Below are 25473 nucleotides of genomic sequence, written 5' to 3'. Positions count from 1 at the left end.
TAATTATCTTTATTTTTTATAAAAAACAAAAATGGAATATAACTCTTCTTAAATATAGTATATTTAAATTAAAATATAATATATTTTCTATCAAATTAAACATGATTTTTTTATTTGATCGATTAATATACTTGATTTTAATTAAATGGTACTAAATTTTGAAAAAAATATACCATTATTTTTACCTAAATTCAATATCATTTAACTAGAATAGAGTATATCAATTAATTTGTTAGATGAAAAAAAAATCATGCTCAATTTGATAGAAAATATACTAGATTTTAATTTAAATGTGTTGAATTTAGAAAAATTATACCTCATTTTAAATTTTTTGTACCTAAAAAATAAAGATAATTAGGTAAATCAGTGTGCATTAGAGAGTTGGAAGAGAGTTGAAGTAAAAAAAAAATCACGTACCAGGAATGAGAATAATTTTTTTCTGACGTAAGCACAAAGTTGAGTTTGGAGTTTAGTACAATTTACCCAAAAATTAAATAGTCTGGTTGATGCTACTAGAGTTTGTTTCTTCATAATAAGTTATTCTGTTTTTCCAAGAATCCAAGGACAACTGAATAACTGATACCCTGCACTAATTCCTCTTGGTGCCAATGATCATTTAAGAACACCAAATAAAATGTCAAAATCAGAAGAAATGAATTGTGAATATACACACTTTAGAGAACATAATAGTTTGGTTCGACTGGTTCAGTTTGGGTTGAAGAAATTGGTATAGAGAATGGAAACTTGATTTGCATATCCATTTGCAATCACATTGATTCACTCAGTGCACCTTGCATAAAATGGTGCATTTCTAATAAAGCAAGCTACAAATAAACTAAAACAGTAGCTGGAAGGATTTTAGTATTGCCCTTCTAAGTTACTCATTTTATTTTCTGCCAACTATGCTGCTTCAATTGGTAGTGGCATAAAGCCACAAAGTGATCCAATTTAATGCTTAGGCACAATAAGTAGGTTATCAAGGAGAAGTAAAAAGAAAGAAATGTAGGAACTTAGCCTTGGAGGCAAAGGGAAACTAAAATGAATCCATAAAATTCCAAAACTAAGAAGCATTTTAAAGAAACTTTAAAATATTACTGAAACAAAAGGAAGTAACACAAATGAAAAATTAACAAGCGCACCTGAAGAGTCAATGGACTGGTATGTTTGGTGAGCAGGAAATTGGTCAAGTTCACAAAGTAGGGCAAAGAAGAATTCAACAACAGCAGAAAAACAACTGCAATTGGAGCCATATATATAGGAGGAGATTCATAGAGTTAAATGTTTCCCTGAATATGAAGCATGCAAATTTTAACAATACAGGGCAAATGCCATTTGCTTTTTCTTCTGAATTTACAAGGAAAAAGTACATCAGAGCTCACCCTCAGAGGACATCAAAAATCCTTGCAACACTGACTTGAGTGCTCTAGCAGCAGTAGCGCCAATGCACATAATAAATAAAGGCAAACAAGTGGAAACTTGGCGCCCCCTATAAAGTTGAACCACCAAGAGCATCAGTATTCCCATCTACTTGGTTATTTTTAAACATGTTTGACTCATAAGAAGCATTCACAGAAGAAAAGATACATGAATAAAGTATGAAAAAATTCAATCGTTGTGGAATAGAGCATTAGGTAAGTAAAAGAGAGTTCAAGCCTAGCAAAACACATGGAGTTAACGAGGAACAGCAGAATGTAGGAAAAACTAGTATTTTGAACATTAAATAGCATAGTCAATGTGATCAAGTTTAAAAATCCCTGAGCTTACAAGAAAATAATATAAGAATCAATAGATGTGTTTGTTGGTGCACAATTATTTATTACAGAGGAAAGTCATGACAAGGAAAAAAGAAACACTAGTTATGACAATAAGCTTTGCGAAAGCAGACTGGCACTTGAAATTCATCATTCTTACAATTAGGCAGGTGAATCATCGATCAAATGGAAGATCTAAACCATAACACTGATTTATGCGTTATCTGGGTGAGATGTGAATTCCAACACAGATTTGTGAGATCCAAGAATCTCTTAGACTAATCTTTTTATTTCATTCAAGTAGTTTGGGAGTCGAGGCCGCCTGAGAGGATTTCCTAGAAGAATTAAAAAGATGAATGGGTGGTGTATCTTAACACTTCGATTCAATCCAGTTGCGTAGAGATTGGATATAAGATTGATGTAATTGCTGAAGGCATCTCTTAGATGTAATTACTGGGCTAATAGCAGATTCAATAAATAAGCATCAAATCAAACCTAAGGCTGACCCAACGGGGACGAGGGTAATGTAGGTAACCCACGACTCCCGCCGGAGAGTCATGAAGTACGCAAACACGGTGGTGAAGAAGGGCGTGGTGGCGCGGCACCGATGGCCTGGTTGAACGAGACAGGGAGGTAGCGGAGCGAGACGTTGCCGTTGACAACGGAGCTGCAGAACACAAGGCTGAGAGCGGAGATCTGGAGGAGCTGGACACGCGACCGGATGGGTTGCATTGGCGCGATCTTGAGGCAGGAGGGAGCAGGCGCTCGTGTGGCATATGGTGAGAAAGATGACCGTAGTTGCAGCGCAGGTACTCGTTGAGGAAGAGCACCCCGATGTTAGAGGACTACCAGGCGCCGACAAGCCCGAGGGTGAAAACCCGGCCATTAGCCGGCGACACTGCCACCGCCTTGGCGCTCATTCTTCTCCACCCTTCGGATTTTCTACGCCGCCTCCTCGGCTTCCACTGCTTCTCCGCCTAGGAACTTCGTCGGATGGAGAGAGAGGGCTCCGATCCAAGTGAGTCCCCTGATCGGCGACAGATCCCGGGCGAGGAAGTGGGTTGGAGGAGGAAGGCGAGGCGGCGACTTGATCAGATCTGGGGAGGAGAGAGAAGGATCGGGAGTCGGGATGGCATCGAGAAGGAGACGAGGGGAAGGCTCGCATTTTATATGACAGAGGAGAAGGCTTTTCACTGTTGTCTGTTTCAAAATTTATTTTTAAAAATTATCATTTATTTAAAAAAACAAAATATATTTCTTAAACAAATATGCGGTGTCAGAAATATTTTATGTTATAGAATTTTGTCAGAAATATTTCTTTAAAAAATCTGCTGTGTGAAAATCTTCTTAATCTAAAAGATATTTCTTAAAAAAATGTGCTGTGTGAAAATCTTCTTAATCTAAAAGAGATTTGATATGCAATTAGCATAACCAAAATAATTTTTAATTGCAAACAAAGACGGGGAACTAATAATGATAATTATGAGTACAGATCTCCTAAATCATTTTTTATGATCCAGAGAATATGTCACTCGTATTTACGATCGGATCGTGACCGTAATCCGACCGCAAATAGTTACGATTCCTTCCTAGGTTCATCGTCCCCACCAGATTATAATTTTTATTCGGAACGATCGACCGAAGGCCGCCCGGAGGCCTCCGGTGGTAGATAAGTGGCTAGGTTACTGGACGCCGAGTAAGGATGTCCTCCGGACGACCTCTGACCGCCTGCTCCAAACAAAAACTATAACCTGATGGGAACGATAAATCTAAAAAGGGATCGCAACCATTTACAATCGGATCGCAACCACGATACGACCGTAAATACGAGTGGCATATCCCCTAGATCACAAAAAATGATCCAGGAGATCATGCCTCGATAATTATTGCGTCCCTCTACTCCCTTACTCGTGTTCGTTAGCCCAGGTTGATACTCTAAGACAGACCAATATCTGAAATTCACAATCATACTTGATGGTATCTTTTTCATTCGCTGGAGCTTCTCCTCCCCCAAAAAGTTAGATCAGCCATTAAACCTCCTTTAAATCCAATAACTTGAGAGATTAACATGGTTAGGACTCAAGCCGGCTCTATCGACGTAACCCTTTGATACTCAAGTTAGTCGGTAAGAGAATAAGGAAAACTCAACGAAGAGTAGCCTCCACTTGCAAGAATAAGAAAATTATTGTGCCTTGTGACTTACCTCATATAGTGCTTATATAAGTATGCATAAAGTATCTGCTCCACTTTCTACCATATGAGTTGGTGAAGACGAAGCCTCCAACAACCGTTATTCGTTTTTCCATTCACTGATCGTCACATATTAAAAAGGAAAGAATTAAGAGAACCAGATCTGATGTCCACTACTCACTTCTCCATTCACCGATCACCACATATTCGGAGGAAGAAATCAAGAGAACCAAAACTGGCATCCACTATTTACTTGAGTGATCGCCACATATTGAGAAGTGAGGAGAAAATCAAGGGAATAGATCTGACATCCACGACTCGCTTCTCCACTCATTGATAGTAACGTATTGGGAAGAAGGAATCAAGATAACCAAATCTGACATCCACTACAAGCTTCTCCATTCATTGATTGTCATGTATCCTTAACCAAAAACTTCGGAGCCTCTGATGCTCGGTAAAAGCTAATTTTGATGCTTAGTGAAAGATGCCTCTGATACATAAAAGATATTTCTGATGCTTCATGGAAGATACTTTTGATGCTCAATAGAAGATACTTTTCATGCTCGGATGCAAAGTAGAAATTGATTTCTCAAACATCACAACTGGGTATTCAAGAGATAATTATCATTAAATGTCATTCCTTCAAGTCGGCCTGGAAAGTGAAATTGAATTGATTTCTCAAGCATCAAAACTGGGTACTCAAGAGATAACTCAATTATCATTAAATGTTTCCTTTCAGTCGGACTGAAAAGCGAAATTGAGTGAAGTCTCATTAAGCATAAAGTCTTCCTATTTTCTTACACCTTGTTACCTTTTCCTCTCTGATTGCTGCCCACTTAACCTTGATGCTCGGAATATAACTAGGGTTACCATCAATACTCTTAATAAATATGAATAATCACACTTGAGTCAACAAAATATAGTATAATCACAATCTTATCCTCTTAACACTGATCCATAGCTCAGTCACTTTAATTCTGCTCCATATGCAAATACAATGATGTAAAACAACTCAAGTTGATGCTGCATTTCTATCAAATCAAATCAAATCAAATCCAGCAAATTATGATGACATTGAACTCTGAGATTAAGCAGTCATTACCATTTTAGACTGATGAATAACTAGACTAGATCTGGTTTACTGATTATAGGTTACAGATACAGACTACCCGACGAAATAAAATGTCGCGACTTCATGTGCAAATCGTACAAATGACTGGGAATCACAAATAGTTAACCAACATATGGTTACTCTCAGCATGGGTGCTCGGAATGTGCCCATCTCTACAGCAAGAGCTGAGTCTACTAATAATACCAGCTACAACAGACTTTAAATGATTCGAGTAGCCTATATTATCACGGTATTTGTACGTGAAAGCAATTAAATATCGCACGACAAGAACGATGTACCAGCTCGCTCGAAGAACTAAAATTGACCGACAAGAAAAAAGGTAATTCTAGAAAAGCTAAGTATGGTCACCCAGAATAGCATAACCATCACCTCATCCATGGGCATCAACATGCATCTCGTCTGAAGTAGCTCCGTTATCCTCGTGGACTGAATAATCATGAACAAAAGGGTCCAATGAGTATCATGATCTGCATAATGACAACCAAAAACTACATATAAAGATGGCATACCTAAAACAATTGTGTTAGGTTCAGCTTCAACAGGCAATGAACTTTTTGGTGAAAACTCTGAAGACCTGTTACTCGGATCTAAGGAATTACCCTCAGAATATGTATCTGGCATTCTTCCCAATGGAAGTGAAACTGTTGGATCACCTGCTGATTGCTTCTTATTTTGTTTCTTAATTTGTGGTGGTTCTCCTTCTGTGTCCTGCCCACTCGATGCAAACTTCTCATCCTCACTAATAGCAGTGTCCTCAGGATGCATCTCATCTGAGGAATGGCCATTTGAGTCACTCTCAATTTCTATTACAGTCTTCTTTTGTTTAAGGATAGCACTGCGACCGCGTTTTCTGCGGGTCACTTTGGATGAGCTCTTACGGATTGTTTCACCATTAGGTTTCAGCATAGGAGGTGACCCTGTCATCTGCCCTGCCACTCTGCGCATGAGTTCTCCAAACTTGGACTGTTGCTTAGAACTTGAAGTCTGTGATTTGGTCACGAAATCTCCCAAGGCATCAAGTTTTTTCTCCTTTCCCTTCCCTATATCATCAACATCAAAATCTTCAAGTTCCTGATTTCTGTGAGATGAATGTGAAGCATTCATCTCACATGCATCTTTACCGTCATCCGAACTCTGATGATCACTCTCTTCAATTAGTTTAGATACGCTCTTCCTTTTCCTACCACGCTCAACTACATGTTTCTCTGTGCCAACTGAGCTCCTACTACTTACTGACTTTGTCTTTCTCAAATCATCATCTGAAGAGGGATGGGGGAATTCTTTGTCTGATCTTTTCCCCTTCGATGGTGGAATCTGTTTCTCTTTGCCAACTGAGCTCCCTCTCTCTTTTGACTTTGTTTTAGAAGTCAGATTTGAGCGATCAGCAATGTTGCTGTCTGATCTTTTCTTCTTGGATTGCGAATCCTGTTTCTCTTTACCAACCGAGCCCCCTTTGTCTCTTGACTTTGTCTTCCTAAAAGCATCATCTGAAGAAGTTGGACTTGAAGAGCCACCAACTACTTTACCTGATATTTTTCTCTTAGAAGTCGAATCATGCTTCTCTTTGCCAACTGAGCTCCCTTTGTCTCTTGACTTGGTCTTCCTAGAAGCATTATCTGCAAAAATTGGTTTCGAGGGGTCAACAGCAGTTTTTTGACCTGATTTATTTTCCACAGATACTGAAACTTCAATGTTATCCTCTAGTCCTGCACCAATAACGAATGTTGGAAGTTCTGAATATCCCTTCAAACGATAGAAGGCTTTCAACTGAGACTTCAATATTACAAGTTCCAATTTGTCTATCCTTTCATTTGGTGACTGTGCGAATGCTTGGATAGAATTAATTAACCTAAGAGGATCAAAGGAGTTTGCAATCCAAGACTTGTTAACAGGATAGCTAGGAGTTCGTTCCCGTACACCAGCATTCTCAAACTTCGAATTCATAAGCCTAGCATAACTTCTATCCATAAAACAGTGGCATGCCATTCCCAAATCAACACGCCGCGACACCTCCTGGAGTGCATCATCCTTAGCAGTCACAAATGCCTCCATGCTGTTTTGGTTTTCTAACTGCAAAAAGTGTTTCTGAAAAGGCTTCAATTGTGAATCATCACACCAAGCAAAGGTTTTGTCTCCGAAGTAAGCAACCAGATAGTGATCCTTTTTCCGATTGTTCGATGCCATCTTGGACGCATCAGAAGGATCGAATATTTGGGCCGGCCACCAGGGATGGCTCCTCACCTTACCCCATACTATATCAGAAACTGCAAACACAGTCTTGTTCTCATCTTGAAAGGCAAGGGAACGAGAATCATACTCATCACGAACCACGGCAGATTTCCGACGCCTACCCTTCTTTCGCTTAGCACTGGATCCGCTTGCCCTCGCACTTTCGTCTTCGTCAATAACTGTCTCCTTCGATTTCTCATCAACCACATCACGGTCTGCTTCCGTATCGTCGACTTCCGCAGCAACCTTTCCCACTTCAGCTAAAGTGCTAATTTCTGTGTCATGATCCCCAATCACCTCCTCAACTTCCTCATCTTCCTTCACTCCGATTTCCGGCACGCCCGAACCCAAATCCGCGGGGCCGCCGGTTAGGGTTTCCGGCTGTTCGCCAGCAACGAAGTTGAGGTCGAGAACGCCATCTCCGGCTTTAGTCTCAGAATCCATACGGACCGGAAACGTAAAACCGCAGAAAAGTCTCAAATTTTCATCGAACAGCAAACCCTAGAAATCCTACAAACCATCCTCGTCAAAAAAAAAAAAAAACAGACGCAATCAAGCACCATAAATTCGAGCAAAGGAAGACAAACTAAAGATAAATCGAACTGGAAGTCAGCTGATTGCAGCTTACCTCGATCTTAATTCTTGCCGCTGCCGATCGAGAAAAACAAAAAAGGGTAATGGAAGGGAACGAGAATACTGGTGTGACGAAAGGGGTTGGATTTGGGGAAAGAGGTCAGGTCACCATTAGGTAAGTGTACCGCAGCAATATTTGAAAGAAGAATGTGAAGGACAGACTTGGCATCTTTGACCAGCCGGTGGCGGTAAGCAGCATTCAAATCCATTGCGAGATCGTTTGAGGCTGAGCCGCCACAAGGCAAGCGGGGGTTTATTATTATTACTTGAGCTAACCTTCATTATTATTATTATTATTATTATTATTATTATTATTATTATTATTATTATTATTATTATTGAGTTTGGCTTATATTAAATATAATAGAGAATGTTGGCATTATAGAAACTTTATGGAGTAGGTTGAAGAAGATGTTAAAATTTGAAAATTACCCCCCAAATATTGCCATTTATAATCCCATCCTTTTGTATGGGATATTATTCCCAATCTCCAGAGAGTGGCAAGTGCTCTGCCATGGCGTCCCTCTCCATCGCCACTACCCTTCCCCTTCACTCCCCGTGCCGTCCGCCCACCGCAGCCACCGCAGGCGTGACGGCTGTGATATGCGGCCCGCGAGACAACCGCGGTAAGCTCCTCCGCGGCCGGAGCCTCACCACGGAGGCCATCCTCGCCGTGCAGGCGCTCAAGCGCGCCGCGGCCGCCGGCGACGATCCCAAGGTCGATCGGATTTTCGCCTCCGACTTCGCCCGCCTCGTCAAATCGGACCTCCTCGCCGCCCTACGGGAGCTGCAGCGCCAGGACCAGTCGCGCCTCGCCTTGAAAGCCTTCGCTGCCGCCCGAAGCGAGCCGTGGTACCGCGTCGATCTCAACCTCTACGCGGAGATGGTCTCCACCTTGTCCAGGTGCGGATTGCCGCACGAGATCGATGCCCTGGTCGCCGATCTGATGGAGGAGGAGGGATGGCTCTCCGCGGAGACCGCCAAGGGGGTTCCCCGACTCGTCAGGGCTCTGACGGCCGCCGGAAGGGGAAAGGTTGTGGCGAACGTCTATAGGGAAGCAAAGAGATGCGCGTTCGAGCCGGATGAGTACTTGTTCAAGTTCATGATAAGAGGATTGAAGAGATTGGGGCAAGAAGCTGCTGCTGCGGAAGTGGAGAGAGACTACCAGTTATGGCTTGAATGTGGATGCTTCCCTGTGGAAACGCTGCCTGTTTGATGAAAAGCCTGGTACGCGTTTCTTGCTCGAATCCTTTTCATCGTTTTGTTTGATCCCACTCATTCATATAGCATCGTGATCTCGAAGAATTGCCCGAGTTAGTTGAACTGGAGATCAAAGCATGATAGTTCTTTGAGACTCTTTGTAATATACGTATGCAATTATGGTTCTTTGTAACATTGTGAATTTGGTTGTCAATCTTTGAGACTCTTGCTAAATGTCCAATGAACAATTTCACATTCCCCAATCTTCATCTTATTACCTGCATCCACAAGAATCCATCAACTAAGAATCATGACACTAAGAAAATTTTCAAAGCAATTTGAATTGTTTCCCTGATGCGACACATCCCACAAAGCATAGAATTATTTTTGTTTTTTTCCTGCTTATTCATGTGGCAACTTGATTTGGTCTGAGTGATGAGGAATATACAAAATCCTGGGCTACCAGTGAACAGAGAGTGGAGGAAAGCAGAGCCCATGTAGTTATGGTCAGTCAGGAATGGGAATCCCACTTCCCTGTTCAATTTGCTACAAGTTACAAAGGGTAAATATGATACAAACAGGCACAACAGCCTAAAGGTCCAATCTACATTACCATCCTGTTCTACCACCTCTGATTCGATCAAAGCCTTCCTACTATCTGCTTCCTGTGTCTCCTCTCCATGGTTCTGTATCACTGCTATATAGGTTCGCCCTTGCAGCGAAATGCATCTTTAGGGCAGTGATCGGGTCGGACACCGCTCCTCCTCCAACCAACATTCCACCCCCCATCATGTTTGTGCCCAGAGGCATTACCCTCATTTGCTGCTGAAACCCTGGGATAGTTTCAATTAAGCCTCTCTTCTGCAGCCCAGGAAAATTCTCTGTCTGCTTCGTATTCGAAGGCAATGTCTGCATGTCAGACTGCAGATAGTCCGACATGGCACCTGTCACAATGTCGTCACAGCCTGGACTACCACCTTTGGCCGGATTATGCGATACAATGGTTGGGGAGCCTTTGAACTCCAACAACATTGAAGCAGTATCTGGCAATGAAGAAAAATCAGTTTGTATTCGCTTGCTATCCCAGAAACCGCAAGTTGTCTCCAAGTTCAATTGGCATGCACTATTTAAAGCACCATCCATCTTTGGCAACCAGGGTTGTCGATCACTTTCTCGGGAGGGCGAGGGCGAGGGGGATTTCTGCAAAGAAGATGTGGTCACGCTAAGTATTTTTCCAAACAGCTTCACATCTCCAGGTTTGTGTTCCTCTACCTCAGCACCAGCTTTCTCAGAACATGTCCTAAGGTCAGCATCTGATTGATGTTCAATTCTCACGGGATGAAATGGAGCAGGCACTGAATGTAGAGTGGAAACATTGCCTTTGTCCCAGTGCTTATCGGGCAAAAACAAATGATTTGATTGGGAGGCTCCATTTGTCACGGCTTCCATTCGAAGCCGACTCAGTTTCGTGCCTGCATGAATGGTTGTTTCCCCATTGGCTTCCTGGTTCGCCGACTGCAGTGGATAGCCTCTTAGAATATTCACATCCCGATCAACTTGGCTGAATGGCAAGTTTCTGAGCATATACTGTGGGCACAGATCTCTCTTTATCAAGTTCTTATGCTTGTTATTCCCGTACTCCTCTAAGTTTAAAGTTGTCTCATACAATATTCTTGGAGAGCCTCCAGAACATAAATCAGCTGGATCCGACAAAAATGAATCCAGTGATGTAGATTGGCCATTTTCCTGCTTCAGTGTAGTCTGCAATTTCTTTGCAGCAGATGGGTGTGCATCAACTTGTATTTGTCCCCGAGTGTCAGAATCGGTCAGATGGTGACAACCATTAGCCATAGGTGCTGAGACTACTGGAAGTGCACTTTGAACTGAAGCTTTTGGAAACCAAACAGGGTCATTGCCATCGGCTGTGAAATTGCTGTTTATGAATTTTGCGTTTGATAACCCAACCTTGGTATCAAGTGGCGGTTTTGAATCTAGTTCCTTTTCCATACCTCCAGAAGAAAAGCATCCATCAATACCTGCATCAGTTACCAAACTAGCAGTTTGTTGACTCGACACTCCAATGCATTCTTCAACTTGCTCACTTTTTCGGATTAAAACAACAGGCTCAGGTAGAGAAATAACAGTATCTATTCCCTCAACTTTTGTCTCTCTATCGGCAGACTCTGCGTCCTCACAAAGCTGTACAGATTCACATCCTGATGCAGTAATGATACTTCCCTTTGGAGGCACATAAGATTGAAGATTGTACCCACTGCCTGCCCGCTTGACATCGTGAACAATAAGCGCCTGCCTGTCTACTTCATCCTGACAGTCCTCGAGACAAGGTTTAATCGGTACATTATCAACCAGCTCATTTGATCTTTCAGTTTTGACCTGGAAATCAGTACTTGCAGAATGATCATTCACCTCATAGTCAGTTTTGACACGGAAATTAGTGCTTGCAGGGTCGTCAATCTTCTCATACCTGGTACCGACCAAAGGCTGGGAGACATCCTCATCAATTTTGGAACATGATTGAGTGCTGCAGATTGCAGAGTCCATCTCTACAACACAAGCATCATCTGTGTCACTTCTTCCTCCATTTGTTAGACTTCTTGGTGTAATCTCATCAACGCAGCCTTGACGAAGCATATCAAGAGAAAGGCACTTTCGAGCCTTACTGAAGAAGATTTTGCACTGTTCCCTTGATCTCGTCCTCATGTAACTTGAGATGCCTGCAAAATCCTTTCCATACATGCGCAAAGCTTGCATAAACATTGCCTTTTCCTCATCTGTCCAATCAGCCGAGTCCAATTCTCCAAAGACCTCATCCGAGCAGGAATCATCCTCATCCTTCGTATTCTTAGCAGGATCAATAGAACCGGTACCATATGAGCTGATAGCCTCAGAAGATACCGTGCCACAAATGCCTGCTAATGCATCAGCAGCCATGAATTCTATTTCTCGAGTAGATGCGTGCTCATTTGCCCCATCATCATTTACACTACTTCTGACATATTTTTTGAGCCTTGCGGTATACTGTTCGCGTAAAGCCATGACTGAGGCAGCACGCAACAAATCAAGCGATGCAACACTTGTTTTGCTATTCCAGTTCTTTCCTGACGCTACAAGGTATGCACTGGTTTGTAACGATTGCTGTTGCTTTCTGAGATCTAAAGATTTCTTCACGTCTTTGAAACTCTCTGACTTGTGGCTTTTGTAATAAAATTCAATGCAGTCTGCTGTAGTTTTATGATCCAGAAAGGAAGAGATCTTAGTGAAATCTTTACCATATTTAGCAAGCATCTTCTTGAAAACCTCTTTTTCGTCATGCAACCATGGGTTTATCAGTCCCCTTTCTATCTCAGAAGTCAGAGGATCTTCTATTAATCCATTGTCAGCAACAAACTTACAGTGCTTTCTACTCCTCTCATTTAATAGCATTACTGGCATCTTCAGGTTACTTCTGCAAATCTTGATTTGTGAATCTAACAGCAATTTGCTAGTAAAGTTCATTATCTCTGCTGTAGGAACGAGAGTTGAGTTACCTGCAGTGAGTGTAATGAAATTATCAGATGAAAAGAAGTAATAATTTCTTTTAAGAAATCAAAAGAAATAATAATAAAAAGACTAACCGGGCAAAGCAGACTGTAATTGGATTGAAGAACAGAGCTTTTGAGAACCATTTTGCGAACATCGGTTGCTAAGTTCAGTCCGCTTGCTTGACTTAGTGCGAAGCCTTTTGATTGAAAGCAAGCGCAAGTCCTCCCTCCACAAGTGATGTAATGCCCTAAATTTAAGAGTAAGAACTCGTTCTCTGAATTTTTGTTGGCGCTTTGTAATTGCAAGCTTCTGTTTGACTTTCAATTCACGCTGGCGACATGAAGTAAAATTAACAAATTCTCGATCATCTGCGGAAGGAAGATCTTTACAGAATTTTGTACTAAACACCTCCCAGGAAAGCTTTGATGTATTCCTGTTGGAATCCATGATTGAATTTGCTAAGTTAGGATCTGTCTTCATCTGTGTCATACCATGAGCGTCTACACGAACACTGCTATTCACAAAACTAGTACTCTCAGCTTTACATAATTTCTGTGTTTCATGTTCAATTGATGAAAGTGTTGTCATCATTTTCTCCATGCCACAAACAGGAAGTTCCTTTTCCAACGGAGGCGATACTGTTTCTTCAACCACATTGTCATGTTCATCAAGTCCACCAGAAGGTTTGAGCTCATCATCGTTAAGTGATGACTCTTCTATACATTTCACCTGTTGGTCCTTGAAATCCTTGCATCCATTCGATAAACCACCCAATGATCTACTTAGCACAGAAGCATAATCATCGGCTGATTTCAAGGCACCTTGACGGGCATCAGTTTTAGTATCACAAGTTATTGCCTTGAGCTCCTTTTCTAGTAAGTCAATTTTATTCTCTATTTTTTCATATGCATTTGAAACTTGCGACTTCAATTCTGAAAATTTGTTCATAGCAGAATGCCTCATTAAACTGGAATCGTTGCCAAGAGCATCCTCCGATTGAAACAAATCAACGAGAAGAGAATCCAATGAACTGATAGGATTAACTTCTAGGTTATCCAGATTAGCACGGATTTCCTCGTAGAAAGAGGGAAATGTGGATTCAGGTAAATCACCGTTATCATCATCCCCAGCCCTGCTGCAAAGTTTATCTTCAGTGCCTGTGGTAATACCAATACCAAACCATACAAATAACTAAGTGAAACAAAGATAAGTCAGGGTTAAATATTATGAACACTATGCTTTAAGCTTTTATATATATATATATATATATATAAAAGAATGATACTCTGCACAACTTACCCTGCACAACGGTAGGCAACATCCAACGTGGATGATCTGACGCAGCCAAAACTTTTTTTTTTATTTTCCTCTCGCATCTACATGCAACTCTCTTCTCTCTCCTACATGCAAGGTGGCACTGGTTTTTATAGATCAGTACCAAGGTGAAGCTGATTTTTAAAGACTAGCTCCAACAAAAGACCTGTTGTGCAAACCAACGCCAACTACTCGTGCTAGTTTACACCACGTTGGTGTTGGTCTTTAAAGACCAGCACCAACACAAGACCAGTTGTGCAAACCAGCACCACGTTGGTATTGATTTGCGCAAACCAGTACCATGTGTTGCTAGTTTGCGCAAACTGACTCCATGTGGTGCTGGTTTGCACATAAGACCAATTGTGCAAACCAACACCATATTGGTGCTGGTCTTTAAAGATTAGCTCCACCTTGGTACGGCCAACACCACCTTACATGCAAGAGAGAATAGAAATGAGATGGGGAAATAAAAAAAAATCAATTTTGACCGCATCAGATCATCCAAGTCCCACCGTTGTGCAGGGTATCATACATGTGTATGTGTGTGTGTGTGTGAGTGTGTGTGTGTGAGAGAGAGAGAGAGAGAGAGAGAGAGAGAGAGAGAGAGAGAGAGAGAGAGATCATGAGTATAGAGTATGATCATTTAAAAAACTAAGATTTAAATAGAATATACATATCTAACAATTACATTGAAGATTTTTTGGGATAGAATTCAGGTTAAATATGATTCAAAATGTAAAGAATCTAGAATTAACAAAATGTGTTAGTCTCAGATGTTTGAAACTCACATCTTCTTAAGGATTATATGTATAAGTTACAAAGAGAGAGTGCCAAAAACTGTTGACAGTCGACAGAATTAGTCTTACCTTCAGAAGTTAAGGCCTCGTTTGGTGAAGGTCAAACAAGGTCGATGAAGATGAGTTGAGATCCTCTGTCCCGAAAATGATGTGTACCCGTGTCCTCTCACCGATCGGACAGGTTAAATCATATCTCAAGGATGCAGTGCACATCACGAGGATATAATGACCGTCCGATCGACAAGGAGACATGGGGACACATCATTTTCGGGACAGAAGATCTCAACTCGATGAAGATGGGTTAGAAAGCAAACTGCAGCTAAGCCATCAAAGCTTCAAGCAATGTTTAGACATCATATGCCCCCATCAAAAAAGGAACATGCAGGTGTTTGGGTTTATTATCATCAACTCAGGCCAACTACTTTACCCCAGATAAATGAGGATGATAGCATTAAGGTATCAATTTTTTGCAAAGCTATGGTAATGACTGAACCTTCTAGGTGACCTTTGTATGTGTACCATGAAACAAGTGTCAAGGAATTTAGTATGAAAAGAGTTGTATATATACAAGTATACCTGGAATGAGCTTGCTAATGGAATACTAAATAACTTTGCCTGATCCAATAGAGAAACATTGATGTTGATCAAAGCCTAGGGCACCCACAGGGTGGGCACTAAACAGATTGGGATGAACAGAAAATAATTTAAAGAACTAATTCCAGAAAAGATGAAGTTCTATGCATGCATGCTGATCCAAGAAAAACAGGATAGATTCATTCATTGTAGCATATGAAGAAAGCACAGTCAAGAGGGTGTCAAATCACCTGGTGATGAGCTGCAAGTTGCAGAAGAGGGAGTTGAGGGCGATAAACATCCAGACATAGCACCTACTGAAGGTTCTGTAGATCCTTCTACCTTCTGCTTCTCATACTTAGCAAGCCCCTGGCCCCATCCAAGTCTTGGCTTCTTCGGAGCACTTTCAGTTGAAGCAAGACAAACTACTGAAGTTTCTTTCTCGAGTGGCAACCCTACCTCAGTTCCACCATCCTCTGATTCAGATCTTCCAGTCGTAGTCGAGGCCGGGCGGTTCCATTTCTTCCAGGCCTGAGAATTGAGCGTGCCCAAGTCATCATCCATACATTCAATTTTATCATAGTTTCTGTTTGAGGAGGTCTGAGATGTTGAAGAAATCGGAGCACTAACTGGCCTCTGAGGGGGCGCATGGGTTTCCTGATGGTGCTGCTGTCGTGGGAACTCACCAACATCCCAATATGGGGATCGCCGACAAGATCCTCTGTTCTCCCTGCTGCTGCGGTAATCGCTGAAGTACCTAGCAGAAGACGGCCTAAAGCTGTCATCTTCCGACCAAATTCTGTCGGAGTGCGACGGTGTGGATCCATGTCCGACGAAATCTTCCGGGTAGACCTGGTGGAAACTTCCGCCCTGCTGGTATTGACCTGTAAACACCACCGCGAATTAGAACGGAAAAGGGGGAGGGATCACGAAGGAAATCGAGAGAGAAAAACGCAAGTTTTGCTTGAGATGTCTTAGATCTGAGTGGAAGAGAGCTTCGGTAGCCTACCGGTGAGGGGCCGTCGGGGGGAGGCGCGAGAGAAATCACGGGGCACTTGGTGTAGTTCCCTCCACCTCACAGAAAACGAGGATCCGCCGCCGGCGCCGCCAAGGGCATCCCCGCGCTCGTGCTTCCGGTGATCCTTGAAGGTGCACTCCTTCCTCTCCCATGGCAGCGGCTCGGGAGGCATCAATTTCCCCAGCTCCAAAGAGCATCGATTCCCAAACAACACGGGAGATATAAATGAAGCGGCAACACAAACCCTAGCAAGACTCCTCCAATCCAAAATCCTTCCTCAGATTCAGCCAATCCGTGGCGGCTCCGCCGGAGGGCAGATCCAGGAAGTAAACCAAATTCGCACAAAGAACACTCCTTTTCCTAAGGATTCTTCTCCTGTCGTCGATTTAAAACAAAACAGAGCAACAAAAGTAAGCACCAACACTTATTCCTTCAACGACCCGTGGGAAATCAAAAGGAGGAGACCTTCGTGATCTCCGAGGCAAGGAGCTAAAGGGACTACCTGCCGGCTCCGCCTTCCGACGGTCCTATCCGGCGAGCTTTCTCTTCTTGGTGGGTAAACGGGGGCGCCGCGGCAGGATGCGGGGACGAAGAAGAGGACGAGGGGAAGAAGGAGAAGAAGAAGAGAAGAAACGTGAGCCGATAAAAGATTAAAAGGATAGCGCCACAGCCTGGACTTCAATGCTGCTCCGCAGGCGCCATTAACCCGTTTCTAATTCCTCTTCACGTCCGGAAAAAAAAATATATTGTCGTCACATTTCAAATATCCCCCGCTATTTAATTTGATTCCTTCTTCGTGTCTCCCTGCCGCTCTTTTCATGATTGCCACCCCATTTTCCATATTTTTCACAACAAATCTATAGGATTTCAAACCAAACTGGTCGATTTAATTGGATTTAAGCTGATAATAAAAAAATAATAATTCAAAAATATATGTGTATAAATGCAAATAATATAGAAAAGAATATTCCAACTTATGTAAATACTTAAAAGAATATTTTTAATATATATATATATATATATATATAAAGAATATTCCAACTTATGTAAATACTTAAAAGAATATTTTTAATATATATATATATATATATATAAAGAATATTCCAACTTATGTAAATACTCAAAAGTAAGCACCAACACTTATTCCTTCAACGACCCGTGGGAAATCAAAAGGAGGAGACCTTCGTGATCTCCGAGGCAAGGAGCTAAAGGGACTACCTGCCGGCTCCGCCTTCCGACGGTCCTATCCGGCGAGCTTTCTCTTCTCGGCGGGTAAACGGGGGCGCCGCGGCAGGATGCGGGGACTAAGAAGAGGACGAGGGGAAGAAGAAGAAGAGAAGAAACGTGAGCCGATAAAAGGATAGCGCCACAGCCTGGACTTCAATGCTGCTCCGCAGGCGCCATTAACCCGTTTCTAATTCCTCTTCACGTCCGAAAAAAAAAATATTGTCGTCACATTTCAAATATCCCCCGCTATTTAATTTGATTCCTTCTTCGTGTCTCCCTGCCGCTCTTTTCATGATTGCCACCCCATTTTCCATATTTTTCACATCAAATCTATAGGATTTCAAACCAAACTGGTGATTTAATTGGATTTAAGCTGATAACAAAAAAATAATAATTCAAAAATATATGTGTATAAATGCAAATAATATAGAAAAGAGTATTCCAACTCATGTAAATAGTTAAAAGAATATTTTTTAATATATATATATATATATATATATATATATATATATATTATCAAAAATACTCTTATCATTAAAACATATAAACATACTAATAATTACAAAACATGTAATAGCTAGTTTATAAGGCGGCGGTAATGAGGGTCCACCCTTCGAGGATAATTATCACGATATAAGTCAAAGTCAAAGCGGTCAACATTTAGATATTATATGGCCAAGCAAATGATAAGTGTATCGATCGATCGGACGATCAAATCCCCGACCAGGAGGAGAAGGTACCCGATCTGATCCTACCTTTGACTCAGGGGATGCGCCAAACGGTCGACGTTTAAGGAGGTGTTGACGTCAGGATGATACGGTATCCAATCCGAGCAGCTACCCTGCTCGGGGCAACAACTGAATTCAACAGTCACGACGGAGTTACGGCCGAGCGGACACGGCACAGGAGAAGCCCAATTCCGATCGAGCGACTAATCTGCTCGGGCCATCAATAGACTCATTGTGCTATCTCTCGACATCCTTTGGGAGTAAGTGTCGCTGACATCATGCATGATTGACAGGAAGATCGTACCACGAAAGCTTCCACTATCGCATTAGAGATATACTCGGCTTGTTAAGATATTGTGTCAGAGACACTTTACTGACAAGTCTTTTTAGGAAAACTTCGAGAAGCATATTCGCCTAGGGAAGCGTGCACGTATTCTACAAGAGCTCTATATAAAGGGAGTCCAAACATCAATGGAGGTACGCAATATTTACTGTTTGCACTACAACCTTCTTGTTGCTCCGCCTTCTATATCATCGTCGATGATTTACTTAAGCGTCGGAGGACCAACATCGGGGACCCCTTTTCTAGCTCGGCACTGGCATCATCTATTTTGCAGGATGAATCGAAGTCCATGTATGATCAATGGTAGCGTCACATCCTCAATTTTCCGTCTAATCGACTTTTGGACATAATCATAAGCCTTTGAGATATAGTTAAGTTGATTACCATATAAAAATTTATAGAATTAAAAAAGAGTCGAATCCCAATAAAAACTAAGAATTATCCTCTCACTAATTTTAATTTTCTAATTTACTCTCACCCAATAATCTACTGTAGTCATGAGTAATCACCAAGTGAAAGATTTCACCTTTTAGATAATAATTTATAATTGCTATGATGTAATATTAAGTAATATAATGGTATAGTAGTTATTAAATAATCATGATTTTTGTTAAATTAAAATAATTTTAATGAAGTTTAAGTATGTTTAATCAAATTTATAAATAATATTTTGATTAAAATAAAATAGTAGTCAAATTTTTTATATTGTACCTAATAACGAAATAAGAGATATTTTTAATACAAAATATATGGTGAGGCCTTCTATGAAATTTTTTATATATATCCTTTCTACTTTTTACATAATTTAGGATAAATTTTTATCTAATAATATAGGTAGAAGTTTAGATTTGTTAACTTTTATATATATATATATATATATATATATATATATATATATATATATATATATATATATATAAACTTCAACCCTGATAAAATTGACTTAATAATATGGATAAATAAAACTGATAAGTAATTTATAAATAAGATTTATTTATTAATTTATATAAAATTAAATTACAAATACATTTTTTATTTAAACACAAAATTGATATGTTAAAAAAATAATATAAATGTGACATATTAGATAATGTCTTTCTTAAATTATAAAGACAGTAAGGTGGTTGTTAGTTGAGCCCAATAAAAGGATCAAATTGAATTCAATAAAATTTTTGATAAATAAATTTAAACAAACTTAAATATAATTAAATTTAACTCTATGCTTGTTTAAGTAATGTGTTATTATGTAATCAAGGACGGAGCTATCTATTAATGTATCTTGACTTTAGTCGGGGGCTTTATCCGGATACCACTTTAATTTGTCAACCATTTATTTCATCATCACTAAATTTTTAAAATAATTTCCGTTATTAGCAAAGAATTAAATTCTACCATTAATCCAATATCTGTTAGGATCTCTTCGTACTCGGCTAGAGAGGGGGGGTGTGAATAGCCGCCCCAAATTCTCGCGTTTCTTCCTACGATTAGGGTTAGCGCAGCGGAAAAATAAACTAGAAACGAAAGGAAGACTACAAACCTCAAACAAACCGATGTAACGAGGTTCGGAGATTAGGGCTCCTACTCCTCGGCGTGTCCGTAAGGTGGACGACTCCAGTCAATCCGTCGGTGGATGAGTCCCCGGAGAACCGGCTAATACAAACTCCTTATGGGTGGAGAAACCTCGCCACAACACACTCTTGCAACAGCAAGTAAGGAGAGTACAGAAATACAAAGAAAGACAGCAAGAAATACAACAGTAAGAAAACTCTCTTCGACTGGAAGAAGCAGCAGCTCAAGCGCCTACAACAGCAGGTGACCAGCCAAAAGGAAGCTCACGCAAAGCTTCAACGCTTCAAGAACTCAGCAGAGCTCAGAGGGCAGAGCGGGGAGAAGAAGAAGAAGAAGGCTCGCGGCGACCTCCTTTTATACTGCGAAAGCGAAGAAAACACGGAAGAAATCTGGCGTTGCGGCGCGCGGCTAGTGCTGAATCGGATCGGGGGACCGATCAGGACCTATTCGATCGGTCCCGGGCCGATCGGCTTTCTTCACGAAAGCGCCCACCTTCATGCGGGTTCGATCGATGCGTGGACCGATCAAAGACAGATCGGTCCACGCCGATCCCGACCCTCGCTTTCGGTGACGCCGTCTCGATCGGTCCCGAACCGATCAGGACCTGATCGATGCGTGGACCGATCGGCTGCCTCTTTGCGCCTCTGTTTGCTGGCGATCGGTCACGGGCCGTCGATGAACAACTTGACCGATATCGATCGGTCACGGGCCGTCGAACAAAGTATCCGGATCGGTCCGGTGACCGATCCGAGCTTGTTTTGTCCAAACCAAATCCCAAGACTTCAAACCAATATCCGGTCAACCTTGACCTATTGGTACTTCATCCCTAGCATCGGTCACTCCCTTGACTGCTAGAACTCCTCGCCAGTGTCCGGTCAATCCCTTTGACCTACTTGGACTTTCCTCAACACCGATGTCCGATCATCCCCGATCCATCTGGATTTTCCCTCGGCTTCACTCACGGGACTTTCACCTAGCTTCACTCACTAGGGTTTCACCGGCTTCTCACCAGGATTTCCAATCTGGCTTCACTCACCAGGACCTTGGCTTCACTCACGGGACTTTCCAATGCGGCTTCACTCACCGGGACTTCCACTTTCACCTAGCTTCACTCACTAGGATTTTCACCGGCTTCACTCACCAGATTTCATTGCTGGCTTCACTCACGGGACTTTCCACCGCTGGCTTCACTCACTGGGACTTTCCAGGCTTCACTCACCGGGACTTCTCCATCTGCCTTCACTCACCAGGACTTTCCACACGCCTAACATCCAGTTAGGACTTTCCCACCGCCTGGCTTCACTCACCAGGACTTCTCCACCGCCTGGCTTCACTCACCGGACTTTCCACCGCCTAACATCCCGTTAGGACTTTCCCACCTGGCTTCACTCACGGGACTTTCCCTCGTGCCAAGCTCCTGCTTGGACTTCTCCGTGCCAAGTCTCCATACTTGGACTTTTCCGCCAAGTCTCCATACTTGGACTTTTCCGTGCCAAGTCTCCATACTTGGACTTTTCGCATGCCAAGCTCCCTGCTTGGACCTTTCCAGTGCCAAGTCTCCATACTTGGACTTTTCAGGTCAACCAGGTCAACCTTGACCTACGGTTACACCAATAATCTCCCAAACATCTATTCTTGTCCCATATCAAGAATAGAACTCCCTCACGAGTGTCAAACATCAACATGCAACTCAACTAGGTCAACCTTGACCTAAAGTTGCATCAACAATCTTCCCAAGTCAAACATCAAAATACAACTCGAGTCAAGTCAACTCGAGTCGGGTCAACCTTGACCTAAGGTTGCACCGACAATCTTCCCAAGTCAAACATCAAAATACAACTCGAGTCACGTCAACTCGAGTCGGGTCAACCAGGTCAACCTTGACCTAAGGTTGCACCAACAATCTCCCCCTTTTTGATGTTTGACAAAACCATAATCAAGTTAGGTTAACCCGATAACCTAACTTAGGTTTTCAATCATCTTCCAATGTCCAATGTTCTTTCCTTGAACATTCTCTGGACATTCTACCCTTAGGTTAACCCGATAACCTAACTTGGGTTCTCCAATAATTCTCCCCCTTTTTGACATACATCAAAAAGAATTCCAATGTTCTTCCTTGAACATTCTCTGGACATTCTACCCTTAGGTTAACCCGATAACCTAACTTGGGTTCTCCAATAATTCTCCCCCTTTTTGACATACATCAAAAAGAATTCCAATGTTCTTCCTTGAATATTCCTTGACATTCTTTCCCTAGCTTAGGTTAACCCGATAACCTAACTTGGGTTCTCCAATAATTCTCCAATGAACACTCTCCCCTTTTTGACACACATCAAAAAGAAAAAAGGAGAGTATCAAGGTCAAGAGTTTCTTCCTAATGAAAGTCCCATACCTTTCATTGAAACTCTTATTTTCCCTTTGATACTAAACTCAACAATCAATTTAGTGATAATCCCATATCACTAATCCTTAAAAGTCTTTTGGAGTAAAAACTCCCCCTAAAAGTCAACTCCTCTTGACAATTAGGTAAAACTTCCCCTAAAGGTCAACTCCCCCTTGACCATTGCACCAACAATGTCTTGGAGAGTTTCAAACCCTTAGAAACCTAAACCACAAACTTTCACAGCCGGAATTTCAGATATACAGTTGAAATTCAGCTTTTGGCACGCCCTGATCGGTCACCAGACCGATCAGGATCCCATTGGATCGGTCCCCAGACCGATCCACATTCACTGGGATCGGACTGCCTCTTACTGGATCGGTCTCCGGACCGATCCACACTTCCCTGGATCGGTCCAGTGACCGATCCACTCCTTCCTGGATCGGTCCAGTGACCGATCCAAGATCCCTTATCAGAATTCCTGAATTTTTACCCGAAATTCAGAAACCCATAAACAATTCCAGAAAATTTCAAAAATTATGAAACTTTGAGGATACACTCCTCATAACATATACTATCAAAGAAAAATAGTTTTCTATGAAAATAGTTTCCATTTTCAAATCTTGATACAAAATTCGAAAACTTTGAAATAGTTCAAAGTTAAGTCAGTTTTGTATCACAATGTTCAATGATGAGTGCTATCACTAGGAAAGCTTCATCAAGGTTTTTCAAATCAATTTCAAAATGATTTTAAACCTTTTAATTTTGGGACCACAATCTTAGGGCTATATGCACATGACTTGTACACAAGCTTTCCCTATGATCCCCCATTTCTTGAATTAGGCTCATCTAGGTACAAGAACTATGTACCTTGATCCTAACTCATGATCCTAATATCTCACACACATCTAAAGTGTATCAAGCACATCCATGTCAATTTTGATGTGAGATATGGGTTTAGGTATCTTAGGCTAAGGTCTCATGCATTTTCTAAACACAAATTTGATCTCAATATCAAAATATGTTTTTCATCCTTAAATCAATTCAATTGATTATTAATGCAAGAGATGATGACATGGCATAAAATGGTATCATAAATGAGAACATGTGCCAATGTCATGATGTCATGGCATAAAGTTTGAAACTAAACTAACACATGACATATAAACTAGCCTAAGTATTATCATGACATTTCAAATGATAATAAAATAAATATGATGTCATGGCATGGCATATGGCAACCAATCATGGCAAGTTAGCTCAAATAAAATACCTAAATCCGTATCTAAGTATCCTTAGCCTTAGCTAACTTAAAATCTAACCCTAGATTGCCCATATATCCCTAAGAAAACCAAAATCCCAATTATGGTATTTCTCTAGGTTTTCCTCAAATTGTGCCAATTAAAATCATTCTTTTCCATAATGGCACATTTTACTCTTTAAGGAGTAAATAATAATTCTTTTTCATTTCCAAAGGTTATCAAGACCTTGAAAATGCTCCTTGAGTGTCAATTTCCTCAAAGTTGGGTTAACTACCCTTCTAATTGGAGTTGACACTCTCTAACCCATCTATGGGGTAGAGAAGATGCTCCTAGGAACCCAATACCTATTAGAGCTCATTGGGTTCACTAAATATTCACTAGGGATGACTTCCCTAGCAACTCTCCTAATGACCCTCTTAGGCTTTAAAGCCTTGGTCATTTGGGACTCATCAAGATCAACTCTAGGGTGACTCCCCTTGTGACCTTGGTGGTGGTCTTCCTAGCCCTAGGTTTTGTTCCATAATTGAATGGAACATTATGATAAGTGGGCTTGACCACTTGGGACTTAGGTTTGTGACCCAAACCCTTTTTGTCCTTGGACATTGGTTTTTGACCCTTAAACCCTAGAGATGACTTCTCCAAGTTCTTAAGAGCCTTTTCCAAAGTATCAAGTCTTGACCTCAAGACTTGATTCTCCTTCTCTAATACCTCAATTTTTGATTTGTCATTTTTCTTTGAGGCATTCCTAGGCATGTGTCTAGTTGATTTGGGATTCCTACCTAGGTTCTCCTTAACCTTAGATGAGGTAATTCTAGGGTTGGCTTTCCTAGGGTTATCCTTATCTAGGCTCACATGTTTGGCACCTAAGCATGTGTATTGATTTCTAATGTTATCATGCTTATCATTATTGACTAGTGCAATAAAATTTCTAGCATGTATCTTACTAGTATTGCACGAATGAGACTCAAATGATACCTTAGGGTTTGCCTTAGCTCCCCCTATAGAAGTGCTCGGTTTCTTGCCCTTGTGAGGTTGCCTCCCCCTCGGACAATGACTCCGATAATGTCCCCTTCGCTTGCATTGGAAGCACACCACGTGCTCCTTGCCCTTGCGTGTCGGGACTCCGGCTACCTTGACCTTTGGCGCCGGTGGAGTCTTCCTTACCCTCTTTGGACACTTACTCTTGTAGTGCCCAAATTCCCTACACTCAAAGCATATTATATGTAACTTATTTGAAATTGAAATGCTTGAGTTACCTAGGTTTGGGGATGGGTGTGAGCTCTCTTCCTCATCCCTTCCGGAGGTAGATGTCTCTTCTTCTTGCTCCGAACTTGAACAAGAGGAACTCTCCTCCTCTTCTTCCTTGGATGTTGAGTAGCCCTCAACTCCCAATTCGCTCCCTCCATGATGTGAGCTACTTGGCTCACTAGGCTCCTCTTCATGGCTTGAAGTGGAGCTCTCCTCATGGTACTTGGCCAAGTTATCCCATAATTCCTTGGCATTGTTGTATTCACCTATCTTACGCAAAATATTAGTAGGTAATGAAAATTCAATTGTTTTAGTTACCTCATTGTTGATCGTGGA

The 25473-nt window shown here is 41.5% G+C and overlaps 3 protein-coding genes across 8 annotated transcripts; 1 reads left to right on the top strand and 2 right to left on the bottom strand.

The window, feature by feature from the left end:
* Positions 1–5023: 5023 nt before the first annotated feature.
* LOC122040493 lies at positions 5024–8091 on the bottom strand. The gene is made up of 3 exons (XM_042599827.1): positions 7931–8091; positions 5583–7812; positions 5024–5499 (listed from the first exon to the last, which is right to left on the bottom strand). Exons 2-3 carry the CDS (start codon positions 7744–7746, stop codon positions 5444–5446), a joined length of 2220 nt encoding a protein of 739 aa, XP_042455761.1. The 5' UTR covers positions 7747–7812; positions 7931–8091; the 3' UTR covers positions 5024–5443.
* Positions 8092–8429: 338 nt separating this feature from the next.
* Positions 8430–9362, top strand: LOC122040494 (protein THYLAKOID ASSEMBLY 8, chloroplastic-like). Its single transcript, XM_042599828.1, has one exon. It carries the CDS (start codon positions 8450–8452, stop codon positions 9149–9151), a length of 702 nt encoding a protein of 233 aa, XP_042455762.1. The 5' UTR covers positions 8430–8449; the 3' UTR covers positions 9152–9362.
* A 250-nt stretch (positions 9363–9612) lies between these two features.
* Positions 9613–17830, bottom strand: LOC122040491 (nuclear receptor corepressor 1-like). 6 transcript variants are annotated; one of them, XM_042599823.1, is made up of 7 exons: positions 17599–17830; positions 16883–17237; positions 16372–16755; positions 15993–16246; positions 15614–15893; positions 12771–13835; positions 9613–12683 (listed from the first exon to the last, which is right to left on the bottom strand). In XM_042599823.1, exons 3-7 carry the CDS (start codon positions 16550–16552, stop codon positions 9790–9792), a joined length of 4674 nt encoding a protein of 1557 aa, XP_042455757.1. In that variant the 5' UTR covers positions 16553–16755; positions 16883–17237; positions 17599–17830; the 3' UTR covers positions 9613–9789. The 6 variants fall into 6 exon arrangements, with proteins under 6 accessions (XP_042455757.1, XP_042455755.1, XP_042455753.1 ...); XM_042599821.1 differs by having other exon boundaries at positions 15614–16246; positions 16846–17237; XM_042599819.1 differs by having other exon boundaries at positions 15614–16246.
* Positions 17831–25473: the final 7643 nt, after the last annotated feature.

This window comes from Zingiber officinale, chromosome 2A, assembly GCF_018446385.1.
Source record: "Zingiber officinale cultivar Zhangliang chromosome 2A, Zo_v1.1, whole genome shotgun sequence".
Classification (NCBI taxonomy): Eukaryota; Viridiplantae; Streptophyta; class Magnoliopsida; order Zingiberales; family Zingiberaceae; genus Zingiber; species Zingiber officinale.
Note: the sequence above shows the minus strand (reverse complement) of the source record. Positions and strands in the feature narration are given on the sequence as shown.